At 42.2% G+C, this 21,261-nt stretch overlaps 1 protein-coding gene across 1 annotated transcript in view; it reads left to right on the top strand.

Annotated features, from left to right (window-relative positions):
* LOC119407323 (transcription initiation factor TFIID subunit 2) overlaps positions 1 to 21,261 on the top strand; it is a 54,691-nt gene that overhangs the window by 10,936 nt on the left and 22,494 nt on the right. Inside the window, exons 12-26 of the mRNA XM_037674239.2 lie at positions 1,786 to 1,885; positions 2,842 to 3,039; positions 4,518 to 4,610; positions 5,211 to 5,272; positions 6,148 to 6,265; positions 8,098 to 8,207; positions 9,137 to 9,202; positions 11,580 to 11,712; positions 12,936 to 13,055; positions 13,936 to 14,076; positions 17,607 to 17,717; positions 18,786 to 18,871; positions 18,961 to 19,077; positions 19,980 to 20,119; positions 20,926 to 20,995. Coding sequence (XP_037530167.1) covers positions 1,786 to 1,885; positions 2,842 to 3,039; positions 4,518 to 4,610; positions 5,211 to 5,272; positions 6,148 to 6,265; positions 8,098 to 8,207; positions 9,137 to 9,202; positions 11,580 to 11,712; positions 12,936 to 13,055; positions 13,936 to 14,076; positions 17,607 to 17,717; positions 18,786 to 18,871; positions 18,961 to 19,077; positions 19,980 to 20,119; positions 20,926 to 20,995 — 1,665 coding nt within the window. The remainder of the gene's footprint in view (positions 1 to 1,785; positions 1,886 to 2,841; positions 3,040 to 4,517; positions 4,611 to 5,210; positions 5,273 to 6,147; positions 6,266 to 8,097; positions 8,208 to 9,136; positions 9,203 to 11,579; positions 11,713 to 12,935; positions 13,056 to 13,935; positions 14,077 to 17,606; positions 17,718 to 18,785; positions 18,872 to 18,960; positions 19,078 to 19,979; positions 20,120 to 20,925; positions 20,996 to 21,261) is intronic.

Here is a 21,261-nt window from a genome sequence, read left to right on the forward strand (position 1 = left end):
AGACAGTGTACAGGTGTCTCACTTATAGCTGATACTTGTTTGAAAACGTCATGTCAGTCGTCATCACATCGCGCCTGTTTGATTTTCTTCAAACAGATTTAATAAAGAAATATTGCCTGAGAAGGTTAGCCATCTTCTGCCATGTGAGGTGGATTTCTGGAAGAAGCAGAAATTATGTGCTTGAGAAATAGTACTGTGAAATGGGATATTTCAAAATATTCACTAATTGGCATTTTAATTATTTACTTGAAATTGCAAGGATTTAAGCTGCACCACATTGAAGGTTGTGTCTGCTTGGCACAAATTATGAGCCGAGTGCTGCATTCACATAATGCCTTACTACCACCACTTGTTGAACAAGTTTTTTGCCTTGACATTGCGGACGTTGCTTCAATGTTATGTCAACAATGCATGCTGTCCGTAAAGTGTGCTGTGAAATGTGTTGGGGCTCCAGTCCGTTTCACAAGCGCTATGATCTTAAGTGAAATGCCACACAATGGTCTGGCACAAAAAAAAAAAAAGAGAAGCAGAATGGAATTGCATCGTGTATGACCTTTTCGTAGCTCTGTGCCTTTTCAACAGCAGCTTCGAAGTATGTGCTGTCATATACGACAACTCTAGTCCTGCAAATGTCTTTCCACTTGCAGGCAGTGCGTATACATAAACACTTTTTCCAGTTTTTTACTTTCACTTCAACCACCAAAGCTTGCCCAGGAAGTTTCTATCCTTTATTGCCATATGCTGTCTTCGTGCATTCTTCTACCTTTGTTTGTTCACGTGGCATTTTAAGGTTGCCTCTTTGTAGTAGCATTGGTAGGAGTTTTCTCAAGCGCAGCATAATTTTTCGGTCCAAGGAAAACACCTTGTTTCTTCGCATTGTCGACTAAATCGTCTCATTAAAGGGGTACCGACACCAATTTTTGAAGCTGAGTTTACTACACCATACAGATCTCCTGTATACAGATATGGCTCTGAGCAAGTGTGAAGCTCTGTAAATGCTGATATTTTATTTTGATTTTAAACTTAATTTTCTCATGGTGCACATACTGACATTGATACGAGCGTGACGTCAGGCTACAGTACCATTTCTGGTGACTTCACACGCTAGTGTGGCTAGTTTTAATGATGTCAGGTACCAAAAAAAATACAAAATGGCCGCTTTTGCATTACTGGCGCATCCACGTAGTGGAGCGGCCGTGGAAGTGTCACAATATCTTGCGCAAGCATGTGACGAGAAGCCCGTACCGTGGTGGGACGTCAGGGCTCAGTAGGAACCAAAACTAGCCTTTGAAAACATGTTGTGATTCATTTTTCAGGGCTCACTCACACTTAGCAGCACATTATTTAGGCTTTTGAGAGCTTGGCCTTTCATTCGATTAAAAAATGTGGCAATAGAAAATTTTTGTGTCGGTACCCCTTTAAGACCAAATGGCTGAGAAGTTAGTCGTGACCTCTCTGGTTGGCTAGAAACAAAAACACACCGAAATACGACAGTTTAGAGTAGCACCTATTGGGTTCTTGATGTCACTTGTATAATGTATGCTCTCTGTGTGTTTATATTTATGTACGCCAGTTTTTGTATAGTAGTACTGTCACTGCATGCTGAACTGTAATCGGCTGGGAAGCCTAGTCAAGCTCACGAGATCTTTTTCTTCCCATGCCCTCTACTTCCTGAAGTGGTAAAATAAATAAATTGATTGATTGATTGATTGATTGATTGATTGATTGATTGATTGATTGATTGATTGATTGATTGATTGATTGATTGCAATGTGCTTCGTGCAGGGCCGACTCTTGGCTGCCCAAGGGGATCTCGGCATACCTCGCCGGCCAGTACAACAAGAAGGCGTTTGGGAACAACGAGTACAGGTTCTCAGTTCACAAGGTGAGATGGCGCTTGATGCGAGTTCCACACGGGTACTTTCTGCTGCGATTGGCCTTGGTTCAGATCGAAGTTTTCAATTGGCATCGATACTGATACCTGCCACTTATCGTGTTGGGAAAACCGTGTTTCTGGATTTCTGTGCAGCATTTTACGATTAATTAATTCATTCATTCATTAGTGCCACGTGCTGCTAAGTGTGTCCAGAGCGCTTGGCAATCTGCACCACAACTACCACCACGCTTTGTGAGAACTGTTCTCAAGTGAAACCAGTTTTAAAATCAGTGTGTCAACATTTACAAATCATGCATTGAGCGCACGTTATAATACCCCGGAGGGCACAGTTAATTTAGTGCAACCTACTGTGGTGCTTCTCATAGGGTGAGCATTGCTGATCAGATCTCACAAATGAATAAATGTATGCGTGTGTTGCACAATATTTCACACAGATACTTTTTTTCCTCAGTGAGTGACCATTGCACAGTTGTGACAGAAAAAGATAAGCTCAAGTGGCGAACATCACAGCGGGAAAATTGCGACACTGGCCATCTTGTTTCCCCAGCGTGACAAGAAGAAAGTGGCAGGCACGACGTGCCTGTTAAAGTGGAAGTAGCCCATCCTAAAGCTCAAATTTCCAATGCTAACTCAAACCACGATATAACGAACACGGATATAACGAATTATCGGTTATAACGAAGTAAGTGAAAAATAGTGTTGTCTTAGATACAGTGTTACAAATAAACGTTTATAACAAATTTTTGGATATAACAAAGTTATTTTCGTGGCAGATGTGACTGTTATAATAGAGATTTGAGTGTATTAGCGACTTTGTTGCTCTGGTCACCGTTCACTTGTGGTGATCTTTTTTTCGCTGCAACTGTACATAACAAGTCATTCGTGACAAAAGCGCACTAGTGCTGAATCATGCATGTTTATCTTCATTTTATTTCTTGTCCCAGGAACTGAAGGAAGTGACAGCCTACGAACAGGAAGCGGGTGGCATCATACTGGACCCGAGTGGTTGCGACGTGCCCTTCCACTTTCCGGTCACAAACTTGCACACGATGTCGCCAAAGTATGCCGAGATGTTGCGTGCCAAGTCCCACCTCGTCATTCGCATGCTCGAAGACCGCATCGGAAGGGAACTGCTGTTGCAGGTATGGAGTGCGTCGACCGCTTCTCTTGTTGTGCTTGTACCACTGCGCCCACATCTAGAGCCTGCACATCAAAGATTGTGGTTTGATTGCGACATTATGAAACAGCATTGTATTTGACACACATGCCTTTAAGCCTTCAAACCCGCTCGGTGGTCTAGCGGTTGTGGCACTCGACTGGTGACCCGAAGGTTGCGGGATCAAATCCCGACTGCAGCGGCCGCATTACACGGAGACGAAGTGCTGGAGGCCCGCGTACTTAGATTTGGTTGCACGTTAAAGAACCCCAGGTGGTCGAAATTTCCGCAGCCTTCCGCTATGGCGTCTTTCATAACCTTATCCTAGTTTCGGGACGTAAAAGCCCAACAATTATTAATTATTTAAGCCTTCATATTTCTGGATCAGTTTGAAAAGTTAGTTCCACCACGTGGGACATGTTGTGAAGAAACGATGAGAACATTAGTGATGTGTGTTTTAAATACTATGTTTCATGTGCGCATGCCATCGTTATGACAGGGAACGCTAAAATTTCCGTTCAGGACGTCACAGCGGCTTCTCATGCGCTGTACATGAACGTGCTTTACAAGGCTATTGAGTCGAGGTAAGGCGGTTTGATTACGTAATATGTGGAAACTCATAGTCTGTAAGCTGTGACGATGACAAGACCCTCCCGTTGAAAAGCGGGCTTTAGCAGCAACATTTCCCGTCCAAAGGTCCCTCATCACACCAAAGTTTAAAGCGTAACTTAAAGTCCATAAGTGTATATAATGTGACAGCAGTAGCGATGCTGCAACTGGTGTCATTACTCAGCATGGGCATGCAGGCTGACTGCCTACAAGCCAAGCCAAGCTAAGCTGGTCATCAAAATCCATGCGTGCATCCAGGATGTTCACTTTTGCATGTCAGATGATTCAAGACCCCATTAAAAATGGTTATTTCGAGTTGCCTGTGCTGGTAATTCGATGTCTTTGCTTTCAGAGTCCATATTTTGAGCTGTAAGTACAGAATCCTTCACTTCGTTGTAACCTGTGTTGTGTTGGGTCTCACATTTTTCACTTTTGTTGCTGTGTAAGAAACACTTTTATATACCGTATTTTCTCATGAATAACTCACTGCTGCAACTCGCCCCTGCAATAACTTACCTCCAACTACGATAAAATAAAAAAAGACCCCCCCCCCCCCGTAATGCCATGGCAGCCGCCTTCATTGCATAACTGTGAAGCAGTGCTGTGAAGCCAATTTGTGCATTGAAATTCGCGTAGAACTTGGGCTTAGACTTTAACTCTGAATTTTCTGTATGTCTTGAGTGTGTTATAGGTGAGAAAATGTGGTAACGGATGGCAGGTGAGATTTTAAGTTTTACTCGATTTTATCTGATAATTCTGTCGGTGTTCATGATAAAATGGTTCAATTGTGGCTTGAGTATTCGGTGAAGTGTCACATTGTTTAGGTTTGCTATGCATCTGTCGTTAAAATTGCAGGTGTTCAACAAACTCCTTTCGCTCGCAAGTTCTGCAGCTCAGCAAAAGGTCACTTCTAACATGTGGCATAACATGCTCCTGTCGACAAACAGCGTGAGTACATATCTTCACGCACTGTACGCAATTCTGCTCTTCTCTTTTTATTTTGTAGCTGCATACATACATTACTTCTTCAGTAAAAACATTTCAATGTCAAGTCAAAAATAGTACATTACACTATAACCTCTTTCAAAAGGTTCAATTTATGTTACGTACATTTGTCCTGCATCATATATCTTACAACACTTAATTGCTGATCATAAGAACATCTAAATTCCTATCTTCTAGCCAATTAAAATCTGTTCAGTAAATCTCACAGAGCAGAATTGCATCTCTTGGTGTCATACTCTCTTGAGGTCACTAGTATTTTTAAAAATAAAAAAAAGGAGGCAAAAGAAGAGAAGAGAAAAGAATTGGCACATGATTAGCAGTCAGGGCATGATGAATGTACACTGTAACTTGTTTACTTAAAAAATTAGAAGTGATCTGTGATCCACGAATAGATTATAGCAATGTGAGTGCATTGGTTTTGCTTTGATGTTATCTTGTGCCTCTGTTGTGTTGTCTTGCTTGTTCTGGTGCGAGGTTTTTTTCAGGAGTGGGAACAATGTGTTCATCTTCTCGCATTGCCATCCTGCCTTCTTATCCTTGCAGTTCCAGAAGGCAATTTTTATAGTGACTGGAAAGGATATCAAGACCTTCCTGGAGCAGTGGGTGTATCCTTTATGACAAATCTACATCTCTAATTTGTGGCAATATTTAAGCCCGTTTCAGTCGACTTATCAGTTAGTTGCAAGTGCAGAGGCAAGTTAGCAGGTAGCATAACACTGTCAAATATGGTTGGCTCTCGGTTCTGCATTGTTGGATAACTTGAAATTCTGATCAGCTCAGACAAATCTCAAAGTTTTGGTTTACCCACCATATTGTCGCCATATGTTGGAGCCTCTTGTACGTATAGCCCAACCTTATGCAAACAGAGTTGCATCTGACACGAAAAAGGCTGTATGTCCGAAAGTTCGTTATAAACGTGTATTCTTAGCACTGTGTTGATGGTAAGACTATTTTTCATTTATTTAGGTATAACCGATAGTTCGTTATATCTGTATTCGTTGTATCAAGGTTTGACTGCACTGTAACAATTGTAGACAACACCACTGTTCTGTTCCTAAAAGCAGCATTTTGGTGGTTTGCACGTACGTAAAGCCAAACGACTTTATAAATAAAATGTTCAAGGCCTTCAAAATATACTTTGATACGCAAGTCACATCTTTGTCCTATAGTGGCACTCCACAACTGATATGATATGGCCGTGACGTAAGGACTTTTTTGGTTATAAAGGCCATCATTTTATTGTAAAAGCATTTGTTCTAAGGGCGTTCAACTGTACGTATTGCTATGAAGCGTTGCCCGAGATGAAGAGGAAGACGGTACGAACGAAGACAACGCTTCGTGATATTCGTGCGGACTTGGCTCCATTTTGTATTCTGGCCTCCGAGTGCTCTGCTATACAAATATTCTGAATACATTCACGCCTTGTCTCCCTGTAACGACATGTCCAGTTGGTTTGACTTGACTTTGCTGTCGAACACAGCCGTCAAGGTGGTCACGCAAAGTTTCATGGCACGTTCGTCTTCAACCGCAAACGCAACACTGTGGAGCTCGAAATAAAGCAGACCGACACGCAGTCACTGGGCATCAAGAAATACGTGGTAAGTGATGAGGATTGCAGATGCATGGCATTACAGGCTTTGTGCACAGTGCGTACAAATTTTCTAATGCAGAGAATTTTATGGTAAGCTAACCAGGATTCCATTGGGCCTTGTTGTTTTGGTCAGCATCGAAAACACCATTTTACAAGCCAGACTTTGGAGGAAAGATACCTCTAGTGTTGTAAAGTAAAACGTAAGAAACAACTATCGTATAAATCTTTATTCAAAATTAAATGTAGGCTGGAGCACGAAAAATGTATGAGTTTGCCTGAAGCCGGCTCTGTGAAGCCTGCCATATTTACCTAGGCACGAAGTTCCGTAAATCGTTTCTGTTATTGTGACTTTTGTATTAGTCATTAAAGAACATGAAATTGCGACTAAGCCAAGGAAAACTGGAACAAATGTGAGAAGCCTTTGCAGGTGATGTTCCAAATATGAAATCCCTGACTTGTTTCAAGCGTGTACAATTTATTCTGGCGCCTGCACTGTACAAAAGCACGGCCTCCAAGGTTTCTTTTCATTACTCTGATGGAGTCAATTCAGAGGGGTGTGATGCAGACGGCACATTTTCACTGTCTGAAATTTAGAGCTGGCTAACGGTTTTTTCACAGATTTGGAAAAGTTCTTTCTTTGGCATTTTGCAGTCTTGGCATTCTGTGTAAGTTCATTCTTAAGCACAGCACGAAGACATCACGAAAACTTCACGAAGGGAGTAGACGCTTTTAAAGCCACGCCTATTCTCATTTCTCCCCTTCCTGCCGCCTGTAAGCAGTCTGTTGACAGTCATTAAAACTTCGGAAAAGGATGCAAGATGTGTTTGTACAGGCCAGTTTTGCTCATTGCCTACTTATTAGCAGAGGGAGAATATTGAAAAATTTTGAATATAGAATCGAATAGTGTCCTATTCTAATTGTTCTTCTATAAGTGGCCACCCTTCGTGAAAATGAATGTTTTTCGTATAGTTTGAAAATAATTCAAAACGTCAACTACACCCAAACAAACACAAAATAGGGGCAAAAGCAAGAAATATTTTGTCACCATGAGCATAGTGTAGACATAAAATGTGAGTGTTCACTTAGTGCAGCAGGCTACAATGCCCAAAGAGCTAGCGTTTACCGACTACACAATGATTGTTAGCTCTGTATGAATGGTTCTGTGCATGCAAAGATTCTGCTTATTTGTTCCTTATGCTCTTTTAGTGACTGTAGTACTAAATTTAGGACGCTAAAACGGTTTTGTATTAGCCGTAAGAACCGCTGTACAGTATTTGTAGACTACTCAGAAAGTATTGGCTTTGATTCGATTTCCTTTTGGCGCGCACTGCTCGATTCGTATTTGATTCGGTTTTAAAAAATCACCATTCAAGTCAAACCAAGTTCAAGTTTATTGTTTTCTCAACGAAGTGTGTAACAGAAGAAATTATACATAAAGAGGTCCCACAGTTAAAAACTGTAGCAGGACCTCTTGTTATTAGCGCACAACAAAAGTAAACATGCATCAGTTGCAAAAACTACATATTCCTTGCAATGATAAAGAAACACACGAAATAATGAAAACACAAAGAAATAATGAAAAAATAAATCAGAAAGTTTATAAAAGGTAAAGAATAAGTAGAGTTTACAAAGAAATAATATAAGCTTTTAGTGGTCATTGGTGTGATGGCTGTGTAGGTGAAGATTTTAGATGAACTGGTAGATTATTCCATGTTTTTACACTTGCAAAACCACCATATTTTTCCGTAGTTACCTCGTGACTTACTTGGGAAGTAAAATATTATTTTGTGAAGAGGACCATTCACACCCACTTGCTGTTTTCGTTGTTACACTTCGCAGGGTCCATTAACCATTACCATCCAAGAGTTGGATGGCACGTTCAAGCACAATCTTCAGATCGAAGAGAACGCCACCAAGCATGACATCACGTGCCACTCGAAGAGCAGGAGGTCAGTGCCTGCGTATCTCGGATGCTAGAAGCAAGTTACTGTAAAATCGTGGAAGCAGTGAGACAATAAATGGCATGTACTTTAGGTACAGAATGTTGAGAGCCTTGACTGGGTGTTACTGTAGCGCTATGAATGCCTAAGCATGAGAAGCCTTATAATGAAAGCATTATGAAAGCGTGGGAAAAGTGTAAATGAATTGTCAGCCTGCAGTAGCAGTCTTCCCTTACTCGTATGATGAAAAATAAACAAATAAAACGGAAGACATAACAAATGAAATAAATTAAGATGGGCAGATCTAAAAGCGAGAAGTCCCTGCAAGATTTGAACCCAGGTCTGCCAGTATAGAAGTCCAATACTGCAACCGTTTTGCCGTAGACACGTGCATAGACAAGGTTAATATGACACGTTGACATGTTGCATATGGCATGCTGATGTCAATGGCAACAAGTCGACAAACGCTTTACTGAACTGCATTAAATTGTCTGGGCATGCGCATTAGCTACGGATCGAAACATGTCGTCACAGCATTGTATAGAATCACTCCTAATTCAAACTACTGACAACATGCTTAAGAGAATGGATGGCAGTCTTCACCCCACTTATTTGAAGCCACTTTGTCGTATATCTGTTTGAAGTCGCTTTGTCATATATTTAAGAGCGCATAAAATGTTTCAGTGATAGCTTTCTTTATTCAAATTTTCGTGAACAAAGTTCCCGTATGAGCACGGAAATGTTCAGTTTTGTTGTTTGTTGGTCAGTTACAAGATTAACAGTTGGTTTACTCTAATATCCCTTATATCAAATTACCGATACTATATCAGACTATTTCTCGATCTCATTCAAATTCTATATCCGGGTTCGACTGTACTCTGTTGATCCATGAACCTTGACACTGACATTCGCCTATGTGCTCATTTTGTTCACCTCAGGAACAAGAAGAAAAAGATTCCCCTCTGCACAGGTGAAGAGGTGGATATGGATCTTTCTGCTATGGAGTGAGTCATTTGGAACCTTGAGCCGATCACTGGCACAGTGTATCTACTTGACTTTGCAGTGAACTTGTCACATTTGTAAAGGTAATTAAAGCAACACGTAAAGCCAATGTTAAATGTAGTTAGGGTGAAAGGCAACATTCCTGAAAGTCATTTAGTTTTAACGCGACAGCGTTAAAGAGCTCATTTCGCAGAAATTCTGGTGCCGGTGTCGATGTCTGTATCGTTGGTTGTGGACGAAAAATCATCATCTTGTTCATGACCGAAAAAATTGAAAAAGATGCAAATTAAATAAATAAAAATCTTTGGTATGAGTGAGAATTGGACCCAGGCCTTCTGCGTGGAAAGCAGGTGTTCTACCACAGAGCCACGCTGTTGCTTGAAACAGCTTCGAATAAAACACTATATGAATGTCTTGTAGGGGGAGGAGTCTCCTTAACGCATGTAATATTGCATGGCAGAAGCGTAGAATCGTGCTAGGCGGCAAAACATGTGAGTTGTGTAACGAGTGGGTGTTTTAAAGGCCCACCCATTACAAAGTGCTCAGACATATTTAATCATCATCATCAACAAAGGCATCAACGAAGTGGGCAGCTGCATAGGTGCGCGTGTTGCCTTACGGACGCGTATTGGGTCCTTCGCTGATTCGCAGAGGGAAGAATTATGGCGTAGTGGGGCACTTAACAACTGTACTTGCAGTAGGCATTCTAGGATAGTTTGAAACGGCCAACGTTACGTGCACAGACGTTCGCTTCCTTGCAGCATGGTTGATGAATGCACCGAGAACTGAAACCAGGCTAGCAGCTGAGAAGGCGACGTGCATAGAGCCCAATTACGCTCTCGCATTCTACTCTTGAAGGCAAAGCTCAAGCTTCCTCCAAGTATTTGCTTATCGATATGAGAAAGCAATGCTAATGTTGGCCTATATTGACCTTGCATTTAAGATATTAGTAACTATATTGAGAAAACAATGGCTCCAGTTCCAAAAGTGTTGTTTGGCTAGTCAGTTTCAAAGAAAAAGGAAATGCACTTCATTATGGCATGTTTCTGTACATTAAAATTAACCCCCCCAAGTAGACTTGTGGCACGTTGGAGGCATTGCCTTAGAAGCTACGTGAATATTGTGCTAATGCAAATGTGGCACACAGTGTGTGGCACACAGTGTCTGTTAGCTCTCATTAATATTGAGTCTAACAAAGAAAAACGAGCCATTAAAAGTCACCTTCTTTCCTTCACACAGTGTGTTTTAGTGCACGTGGGATAAATCTCTCGCAAGAAGACTATAAACATGTCACATAGGAACACAGGGCAGCACTTTGTCCTATGTTTCCTTACTCGTCCACTGTTGCACTGTTTTATAGTCTTCTCATGATATACCAACCAGCCACAATGAACACAGTTAACTCTCTCACATACAGTGTAACATATAAAGCTAGTGTTGCCATGAATTAGGATGTCTTTTCAAGCATCCCTTGCTTCTACTGCAATGCAATTCCAATCTGATTCTATGTGAAAACGCAATATGATTGACTGCATAATAGTTAGGTATTTAATTGCTCCTTCAATTATCATGGTCACTAGAATATGTGCAAAGTAGCATCCCCCTATCCTAACTTTTGCGTAATAAGATGTCCAGTGCCCTGTAAAAAATTATTGGAAATTTGATGAATTCATCAGTGGTCCATCAAAATTAGAGCCTGAAAAGAATATGAGACGACTTTTTTTTTTTGAGGGGGAGAAGAAGGGGGGGCTGCTCAATGCAAGGAGTATCTCAAGCCTCCACACCTTTTCCCATTAACCCTTCGAGACGCTTTGTACGCAATTGTGTACACCACTTGTTCTTGCTAGTTGTGTACACTAGTGGCTAAACAAGAGCTACATGCTTCAGGTTTGGATGAACTAAACCTCCTGCATAATAAATGTGTCTTCATGTAACTTCATTTTGCAGCCTACTGTTGCATATGATCACTTTGCTGAAGGCAACACCATGTTCGACGAACAGTTCGACGTGCCGCTTCCTGCGAGCCACAACCAAAGTATCATTTTTCTTTGCTCAGAACGGACATAACCGAAAACGAATTTGCACTATATTTCTGGCCTGAGATTTGATTCTATTTGTGCAAAAACATAGCATGAATGACTTGAGGATATATATTTAATTACAGTTTAATTGGGCTTAATTGCTATAACAGTGATAAATAAACTTATTACGCCACTATTTTTGTTGAAATGGAATATCAAGTGCCTTGAAATAATGGTGTGTCAATTTGACGCATTTGCGGACAGTTCTTCATAGGTGGCATCTGAAAGGGTCAAGTGCAAAGTGGGGTGTGTAGAGCCAAAAAAGAAAAAGTTTATGCATGTCTTTTCTTTCCCACAGTGCCGACTCACCTGTGCTCTGGATTCGGATCGACCCCGACATGCTGCTTCTCCGGCAGGTGGTATTCATCCAGCCCGACTACCAGTGGCAGTACCAGTTGCGCTACGAGCGGGACGTTACGTCTCAAATTGAGGTCGGTTTGCTCTCCTAGGCGAGTTACGGGAGTCGCAACACTCCCGAGCGTTGCGCCGTTTTGTACACTCTTGAAAGTTCTTTCTAAGTTTGTCTGACGACGCATGGAAACATTACTAACAATATCGTGTTACGTTTGCCACAGTAATAATGCGTGTGTTCAGGTTGTAAGATTACACCATCGCCATTTGCCAACAGTGTAGGAATATTTGCGGTGTGGAGACTGATAACAAGCAGTACTGGCAACTTGTGTAATAATGTTTACACTCTAATAAAACAATTATGCGGATTTAGTCAGCATTGCTTGAAAACCATTAAACATCAATTGCTGCATCTGCATGAAGAAATAATAATTTCCAAACATGATACCTCACCCTTATGATGTCAGCTACATTCTACATGCTTTTCACAGCATATTTCCGCGCATGAATTTTCTTTTTCTCTTTTTTTTCTTTTTATTCCTGTTGTTTGTTTAGGTTCTGCACTCTCTGTATATACTGATTTAATTACAATTGCATCTGACGTGGGGATGCCATCATTAAGTTTACTGTTTGTTACGCACATTCAGTATATATTACGGACTAATATAGCCAGAAAAATTTCACATTTACCTTGTCATATGCAATAATTTGCTACATCTATGGTTATTATGCACTCGAATGTCGTCGTTATAAAGTCTTATTAAACGTGTAAGTAACTTCATATGTCTAACACTCATTAGGAAACATATAGACATTACACTGTAACAGCAATGAAATAACTTTTGTTTTCTTCGTTATTTACATATTCGCTATACTGAGGGTCCACTATATTCTATGTATCATTTGGTCATATTCGCTAATATTCTTTATGGATCATGGCTAGTCCATGGCTAAAGAGCCAAATGCCCTTTCTAAAAGGTTGTGTGCAGTGCCCGCGGATTGGAACACAACCTCGTTTATTTTTTAGTATAACGACTGCTATGAGTAATTGCCCGAGGTAACCACGTCATGTCGCTGCAAATCTGGCTGCTAAAGGTCATGTTGGCTCTTATGTAAGTGTCAGAGTCCAAATTGCTCCGATGTGAGGTGTACTGTGGACACTGGAAACGAAAGTATATGTGTATCACTTAGCCCTAAATTTTCGCGTTTAAATTCGTGAGTACTGTAAGTGATTGCTTTAAACTTGGATTGTAGATTTGTGATTTTGAAAGTACTCATTTGTTTTCCATGCCCTCGAATGCAGGCAATCGAAGCGTTGTCCCAGTTTCCGACCCCACAGACTCGTCTCGCGCTGACAGACACCATCGAGAACGAGCACTGCTTCTACAGAGTTCGATGCGCTGCTGCCTTCTGCCTGCGCCAGGTGAGGTCGCTTGCTTAGTACTTTGTGCCGCGTTATCCGTTGCACTCGATGTACAAGCGACACTGTATGCAGGAGTGCAAACATACAAAATGGCATTTATTGCGCCTTCTATACAGTGAGCCAGCTGGCCTAATTTTGCGGCAAATGCAGCATGGTTATGTTGTGCCGCTATTGAAATTAATTTTGTGTCGTAATTTCTGTATAATTTTTCATTGCATGTAGACTATCAATTTCAATAGCAGTCATAGGGAAGCGCACAAAATTATTGGAATGCATACGTTTGAACACTAGCTGGCCTAATTACGCAGTGAATATACATAGCATGCTGATGCAGCACCACTATTGAAAGGTTCCACGTTCCACTCCGGTAATTCATATGATTTCAGTACAATTTCACTTCATTTTCATGAATTGCATATGATTTCAACAGCAGTCATAGGGAAGCATACAAAATTATTGGCATGCGTGCCTTTGAACACTAGCTTGCATGTGGCAAGTTTTTTAGTTTGTTCTATTAACCCTGTCGACACCCGTGTCTGTGGCATAATGGTTACAGTTTTGGGTTTGTGTGCTTCTCAGGTACTGTGCTCCATTCCTGTAAAATCTGCAGCAATGAATTTGACCCCCTTTTAATTCATTTCTTGTTTGCTTTTTTAACTTTTGTATTGTCTCTTCTCTTTTTACTTTTGTATCTTCTCACTTTTTCTTCGATGTAAGGGGATGTTGCTTTTGCAGACAGATAACTCATGCATGCTTTTCCCGCACTTTTTGCTTGTTACAAGGCTTGTAATGCTTAGGCTTTAAAAGCAAGCTTTATTAGAAGCACGTTGGAGTTGAGTGTTTCATGATCACAACCTCCTTTGGCATCCGCTCTCGACAGGTGGCCAACAACATGGTGGCAACGTGGGCGGGGCCGCCGGCGATGATGACCATCTTCAGGAAGATGTTCGGCTCGCACTCGTGCCCGCACATCATCAGGCAGAACAACTTCTCGAACTTCCAACACTACTTTCTCCAGAAGGTACGACTGCTGCTGCCCTCTTTAGGCTCGACCCACGCATCCGTCAACCACTCCGTCACATCACGACACCGGCATTTGTCATGAAACAGCTCTCTCCTGTCGGTTGTTCATCGAAATTGCAATGGTGGCGACGCTAACGTCGTCACCTGACACCACTAGCGTGCAGTTTTTTTAGTGATGCAAGCAACGAGTGACTTTTGTTCCAGGCGCTTCCGGTCTAGCACTTAGTTCTGGTTTTCTGAATATTGAGAAAAGGTCTTCTAAAATAAAAACTGGTACGAAACCTATGCTTCTGGTTCAAGTTAAAAGTTGTATTGGGTACATATGATGTCGAAGCATCAGTTTTTACTTAAGATAAGGGTCAGTTAACTCTCAGGATAACTAAGGAAAAATAATTGAATGAGCTCATTGAAAGAGCAGTGCCTTCATTGTGAGCAACTGGGATCGTTACGACACCTGGCAGAGCACGTCTCAACCACGAACTTGTTTCGACGTGGTTCTTTTACGCAAAACATATGGAGTTTCCAGATTTCGTGTTGATGTACTTATAAACTTGATTTAGAGCTGCCTATATCAGCAGTAAATGCAAAACACTTACCATTGCAGGTTGTAAACTTGTTGAGAAAACTCAGGTTGTTCGAATCGACTTGGAGCTCTCTCATATGCTGTTTCTTATGGACAGTTTTTAGAGAAAGAATTGTATTGTTTTAGCTAAACCGATTATCGCCTGGTACCGACGAAAGAGATTGCATTTGCATGAGTGCAAATCAAGTGCCATACTTTTGTAATTATTCATTTAAGTTTTATTTATGGTATATCATGCAGAGTGACAAAGGGTGTCACTGTCATCATAGTCATTAGCCATCATTATAGTCATAGTCATCATCATAGTCATCATCATAGTCATAGTTACAACCTAAGAAAAAAAGTAGGCTCCATGCAAAGAACCATGGCACGCCTGCAGTTCACCTGTGAAAGACAGTCGTGCTAGCTGGTTCTCAGTAGAAGCGTAAGTACTTTTTCTCGGCTAATGTGAATACTACGCATAATAATAGTTAAAGGTTCATCGTGACTACCTTAAACATTATGTTTGGCGGAACAGCGATGTCAGAATGTCTGACAAAATTTACCAGGACGTTCATGTTTTCGACCTAAAACCAGCGACACAAACTAGGCTTGTGCGAATAGTAAATTTTAGGTTCGAAGCGAATGCGAAGTGAATAGTGATATTGGTCGAATAATTTCAAATCGAATTCGAATAGTATATATCACATATTATAAAGAAAAGTGAGCATATTTGTCATGACCCAACCAACCTGCACAACATTTTTTTTTAAATTGTAACAAGGCATGTGCAAATGTAATTCTTTTTGGTTCAAAGGAAGTGGAAGCAACTTTTAATAGTAGCAGGATTTGGCTTTCGGTAGAATGCAAATGATAATATGTTACGTTTTAAAATTTACTATACTTGGAGCATATAAGCCGGTATAACAAGTTTTTAAACTTAAAAAATGATGAATCGATGTGAGGGAATATGTTCATTTAACCTTAAAGTGAGGCTTCGCGGCAGTGCGGGTTTTTCCTGGAAAGGTGTATTCACTGTATAGCACCCCTCCACTGCAGTGAAACTGCCTTTACAGGAGGTTACAAGCGGACAGTGCGGATTTTCCCTGGAAAGGTGTATTCACGGTATAGCATTGCTCCACTGCAGTGAAACCACTTTTACAGGGGGGTTATAAGCGGACTAATATACAGTCGCCGACCGTTTATTCGGACTCGGCGGGAACCGCTGAAAAGTCCGAATAATCGGGAGTCCGAAAAAAAGGATTCACCAGAAAAAAGCACTTTTATTGGCCCAGCGGCCGGAAAAAACTTGTTAGTGCGCGTCTGCACACATGTACGCTTACGCGCGACCAACTCGGCCTGTATTTCAGCCAATGTTTGGCCACCCCTGCGGGTCGGCAATAGCACTGCAACAGCCTACGCTAAATCCGCATTTGATGGCTGCGGTGTGGGAGGTGCGTCATCACGGCAGTCACTGTCCACATGCGCTGGTTCGAGTAGCTGACGGATGATCTCATCGCCCAACTCGGCGAAAACTCTCAAGCAACTTCCACCTGGCGAATAATCGCCGCTTTTTTTTTCGCCATCGTCAGGGCCTTGTAGTTGCCGCGTTTCTTTAGTTCCGACGGCGCACATGGAACGGGCAGCGTCGGAGCAATTTTAGCAGATCAGGCCTCGCACGAGCAGGACACAAAGCTCGGGATGCAGATCAGGCCTAGCCACAGAAACATGAGAACGCAAACCCTCACACGCCAAAAGGAAACGATGTTGGTCTAGTTGATGTTGCAGCGCTTCTGTAATCTGTTGTCGTACTCTCTTCGTCCGAATTAGGATCCGCGACGTACTCGTACGCGCTGTCATTCGCCTCAAACGCCGCACTGAGCCGATTCCAAGCTTGGCTTGGCTTGGCCTGCTGTTTGGCCGTGGTAGCCGTTCAATGGATACGTGACTGGCTAAAGCCAAAAGACAACCGTTACGTGTAGCCAACAAACATAGCCTTCGAGATCGGTAACTTCTGCGTGGATTTTTGACACTGGCATGACCTCCAGTTATAGCCAGTGCAACATTTCAGTGCTGGCAACCTAGTAAAAATATTGTAAACATTGCTGACAGCTTGTTATGGCGTTAAACGTCGCACTCTATCAGCCAGCCGGAGTCCGAAAAATCGAACGGCAGGCTGTGGGGCGTCCGAATTTTCGGTCGTGAGTTTACATTACTTCAATGGGACGAGTGGCGGTGCTGCGAAGGTGTCCGAATAAACGAGCATGTCCGAATTTTCGGCGTCCGAATAAACGGTCGGCGACTGTACACCTATTCGTTCATTTCGAATACATCGAAATTTTCAATAATTTAAATTCAACTCGAAGCGAATTCGAATACTGTATTATTCGTTCGAATATTCGAAGTGCTCGAATATTCGCACAAGCCTAACACAAACATGTGTCTGTATGGGAGTCAACTATCTGAAACACCCAAGAAATGCTTGACGCCACGAAAATTAGTAAGCGCTATTGGATGGAGCACTTGTAGAATCCGAAGACATTCTAAGGTGAACCGGGCTTCAAGGACAATATGCCTGCACAGCTCAGAGCAGTGTGTCCCAATGCTGCCGTTTATTCCAGCGAAAAAACCCAAGATCCTCATGCCACGTGCCGTCCTTCATTTTCTTTTGTTCTTGCACGCGTTACGTTGACAGTGATTAACAGCACTTATGCAAATTCTCTATGAGAGAGACAGTGATGGCTACAGGTGAAGCTGACATTTTTCCTTACATTGCAACCGACTATATGGCGTCTCAGTGGTTAGTGTCTAAGCCAGTGATGAAGGGCAGAAAGAATGGAAACTGAGATGAATCGCTGCAGTAAATGCCACCTAATTTTTATGGAGAGCATGAAGCCAGCTGTCATAACGAAGAAGGTAATCTACATTGATGCCAGTCTCACAGTGACATCCTTTTTTTCTGGCAGGCGATACCTGTGGCCATGGCTGGTCTGCGAACCATCCACGGCATCTGTCCGCCAGAGGTCATGAAGTTCCTGTTTGACCTTTTCAAGTACAACGAAAACAGCAAGAACAAGGTCAGTCAGTGCAACGGTGAAATGCCTGGTCATTAAAATTTTTGCTGGCACCATGCTACTTGCCCCCCCTTTTTGTTTGCATTGCCGTATTAATTCGCAGACGTTTTAAGTTGATGTTGAACAGCCATGCATAGTAGTACCGCATTTTCTCAACTATAACATCTCCTCAAATATAAGCACTTTACTGTCGCCTTTATGGTAGAAGAACACACCCTACCCACTGCAAAAAAGTGCAGAAATGTAGATTGTGAAATACAACGTAAAATAAAGTGTACAATAAATTATACTGTGACTGTTATACCCCTGTCACATGGCACATGTAATGTCATTCACAGCGAATGTAATTAGGTGTTAGTGCCATTTTTGTTGCTGCTACGTGGGCATAGCAAATAGCATTCACAGCTAAGGGCATTCGCTCATTGAATGCATTTCCCGAACTCGTGCAAGCACATAATGTGTAATCTCGATGACAGGCGCCTGGCAAAAAATTACAAAATCAATAACTTAAAGCAAAATGTAATCAATGTTAAGGTTCTTACTAACGGCTGTTGTTAACTTTTCTATAACTTTTTGACATACAGCACAATAGTTGAAGCAACTTGTGCAGCTATATTCTTGTTCCCAGACTCCGACTCGATGCCACTGCCTCCTGTCGGCCACGTTTACAAACGCTCTTCTGTTCTTTCTTCTTTTTCAGTTCCTCCATGTTGTTTTGGTAAAGTAGTGCCGCGGTAGCAAGGTTGGAATTTCGCACGCGGTATCTGTCTTCCATCTGTAGAAGCAAACTCTGCAGTTTTGTCAGCCGAAAATAGTAAAAAGCAGTAGGGGTACTGGACTGACGACAAACATCGACATGAGTTGTGAATGTCATTTTGTACACCTGTGTAGACCAGGTGCGCAAGGTCGCAGTGACATTTGGTTTGAATATCATTTACTGCGAATGACATTGCGTGTACCATGTGACAGGGGTATTATGTCATAACAGTCATAAGAAGCATTTGTAAGCCATGCAGGTCAGCTGACTGTGCGACACTTTTGAAAGGTTGTTTGCATTTTTGGTTTTGCCAGTTTTCCGACAACTACTACCGGACCGCGCTCATCGAAGCCCTCGGCGAGACGGTCACGCCTGTTGTGTCCGTCCTGGCTCACGCGGGGTAAGACTGTGATTCTCGGTTCAGCTTGCTGAGCGATCAGTAGTCCTCACAAGTAAGTTCTTGGACGGCCCCCGCCTTTTCCTTTGCAGCCAGCCGATCACCGTTGAGTCACTGTCGGCTGACACTAAGCTCATCCTGGAGGAAATCACCCGCTGCCTCAACCTCGAGAAGCTCTTGCCCTGCTACAAGTATACGATAACTGTAGGGTGAGTTCAATGCATCGTAGCCTTTCGAACAAAATTATGTTTGTCATTTCCCATATCAACATGAGTTTAACGTGTTTGCTGCAGGATGTGTTTTAAAGTTCTTGATTTACACACGAGCTTACTCAGTGGTGAGCCATCCACCATTCATGTGTGTGGGCCACAACCAACATGTTTTCAAACAAAATATGATATCATTTCACATACTAAAGGTGAATTTAACACGTGTACGGCAGTGCATCTTTTTGAGTTCTTGACTTACATGCGGAGTGACCCAGTTCATTTGTGTGTGTCACGACCAACATGCTGGGTCAGCCACTGGGCCTCGACTATCGGTGAATAGGTTGAAGAGAAAAAGCACAGCTTTGGAAGAGGGTAACCTTTAACCACCTGCATCTTCCTTGATACAAGGTGTTTCACTTGAATTGTAGTGCTGATGATCTCCCTAGTACCTTGTATTGTTGCTATAAGGTTGACGTAACGTCTGCAACATTAAGGCAACATTCATAACGTTGTGGCAACGTTGCATGAGCAATTGGTGCCACTAGGGTAATCTAGCTGTAGCCGAACTGCTTACATAATTTAGAAAAAAACATTTTAGGGACCCCTTAAAAATGGCGATCGCAGAAAGCCACACGACCAAAGCTCTCACCAGATCACTTACTATACCAGGGTGAATGTGAGAGCACCCCTGCGTGCTCTGAAAAATTGTGCGAATGTGTTCGCAGCAGTGGATTTCGACCAGCCGGATGTAAAGAGGGCCACCAGAGTGCACTAAAGTCTACAAAAGTGGCCAGCCAAACGTAACATATGTGTAGTGAACAGCAGCAAGCTCGCAGCTAATGGTGTGCTCTTGTAAATGCTGTCTGTCAATTATTTTTTTTATTTTTATTTTGCTTTGCCAGGTGTTTGAAGGCCATTCGCAAGCTGCAGAAAATGGGTCACCTTCCCAACATATCCGCGCTGTTCCGCGAGTACGCCCAGTACGGACTCTTTCTTGATGTCCGCCTGGCGGCTCTGGAAGCTCTCGTCGACTACACGACAGGTTGGTCTTCATGTCCGACTACAAATGCTGGGGATTTCTGCAAGCTAGGGTCTCAAGGAACCTCTTTTTTTTTTTCTTCGTTCAGCTAGCCTGCTGATTGTCTTATCATGTGTAAAGTTTTATTCGAAATCTAGAATAGAACCATGAGGCTGTAAGGTTTAACATTGGAGTAACAGTGGGCCCAAGTTTTGGGTACGGGGGAATGTACCGGGTGTCCCATCTAACTCGGACCAACCGCATTTTTTCCATTACTAAGTGTTAATAATTAATGAACGTCGATTATCCAACTTCTTAATTATTGCTTGAATTGGTAAAATAATAACTTTAGGTCGTAGGCTGGCTCAGATAACCTCGGAATCAAGCATTCATTTCGTGCTGAAATCTGCCTGGTTGTTTTTTTTTTTCTGAGAAAAAAACGAAAACCCGCGAAACACACCAAATATGAAATAGACATGCGCTCTCACACCGCTACTCAAACGCTTCCAAGCATTCTTTGGTTGATACGTGGCTGCGTTGGTTCATCGTCGCAATTTACAGGGCTTCATGCTCTGATGGATGCGGCATGGGAATTGGCCCCTCACGCCTGTGTGCCTTAGAATGTAGTGTGATGAAATTGGGAAGTTTGCATGAGCAGGGCCGAGTTAGCTTATGCACGACAGAGGCTGTTGGTGACTACTGGGAAAGGTGTTTCTCTTCTGGTTGACGCGGGATAAAAAAATAAGGCCGTGGTTGGCAATGATGAAGATGACGGGTGGGTGATCCGGTGCCTTTTGTTTTTTCTATGCAATTGCTTTTCTTATTTTCAGTTGATGGAAATGCCGACGATCTGAGCTTCCTGCTGGACATTGTGGAGAATGACCCTGTGCCCCGCGTCAGGTGAGTTACGAAGTGCTGGTGACTTAGAGGTTGCGTGAGTTCATTACAGTTAGACCTTCGTCATACCGTGTAGGTGAAGTACGTAGTGCACTTTGATGAGGACAAAAGGGACAAGAAAGACACATCGCTCGCTGCGTCAGATCTTATGACAACGAAGTTGCATATCACATGGAAAAGGTTTCCTTATATCCGAAAATTTGTTATAAACATGTATTCTTAGCACTGTATTAATGGCAAGACTATGTTTCATTTAGTTTGTTGTAACT

Source organism: Rhipicephalus sanguineus, chromosome 10 (assembly GCF_013339695.2).
Source record: "Rhipicephalus sanguineus isolate Rsan-2018 chromosome 10, BIME_Rsan_1.4, whole genome shotgun sequence".
Lineage (NCBI taxonomy): Eukaryota > Metazoa > Arthropoda > Arachnida > Ixodida > Ixodidae > Rhipicephalus > Rhipicephalus sanguineus.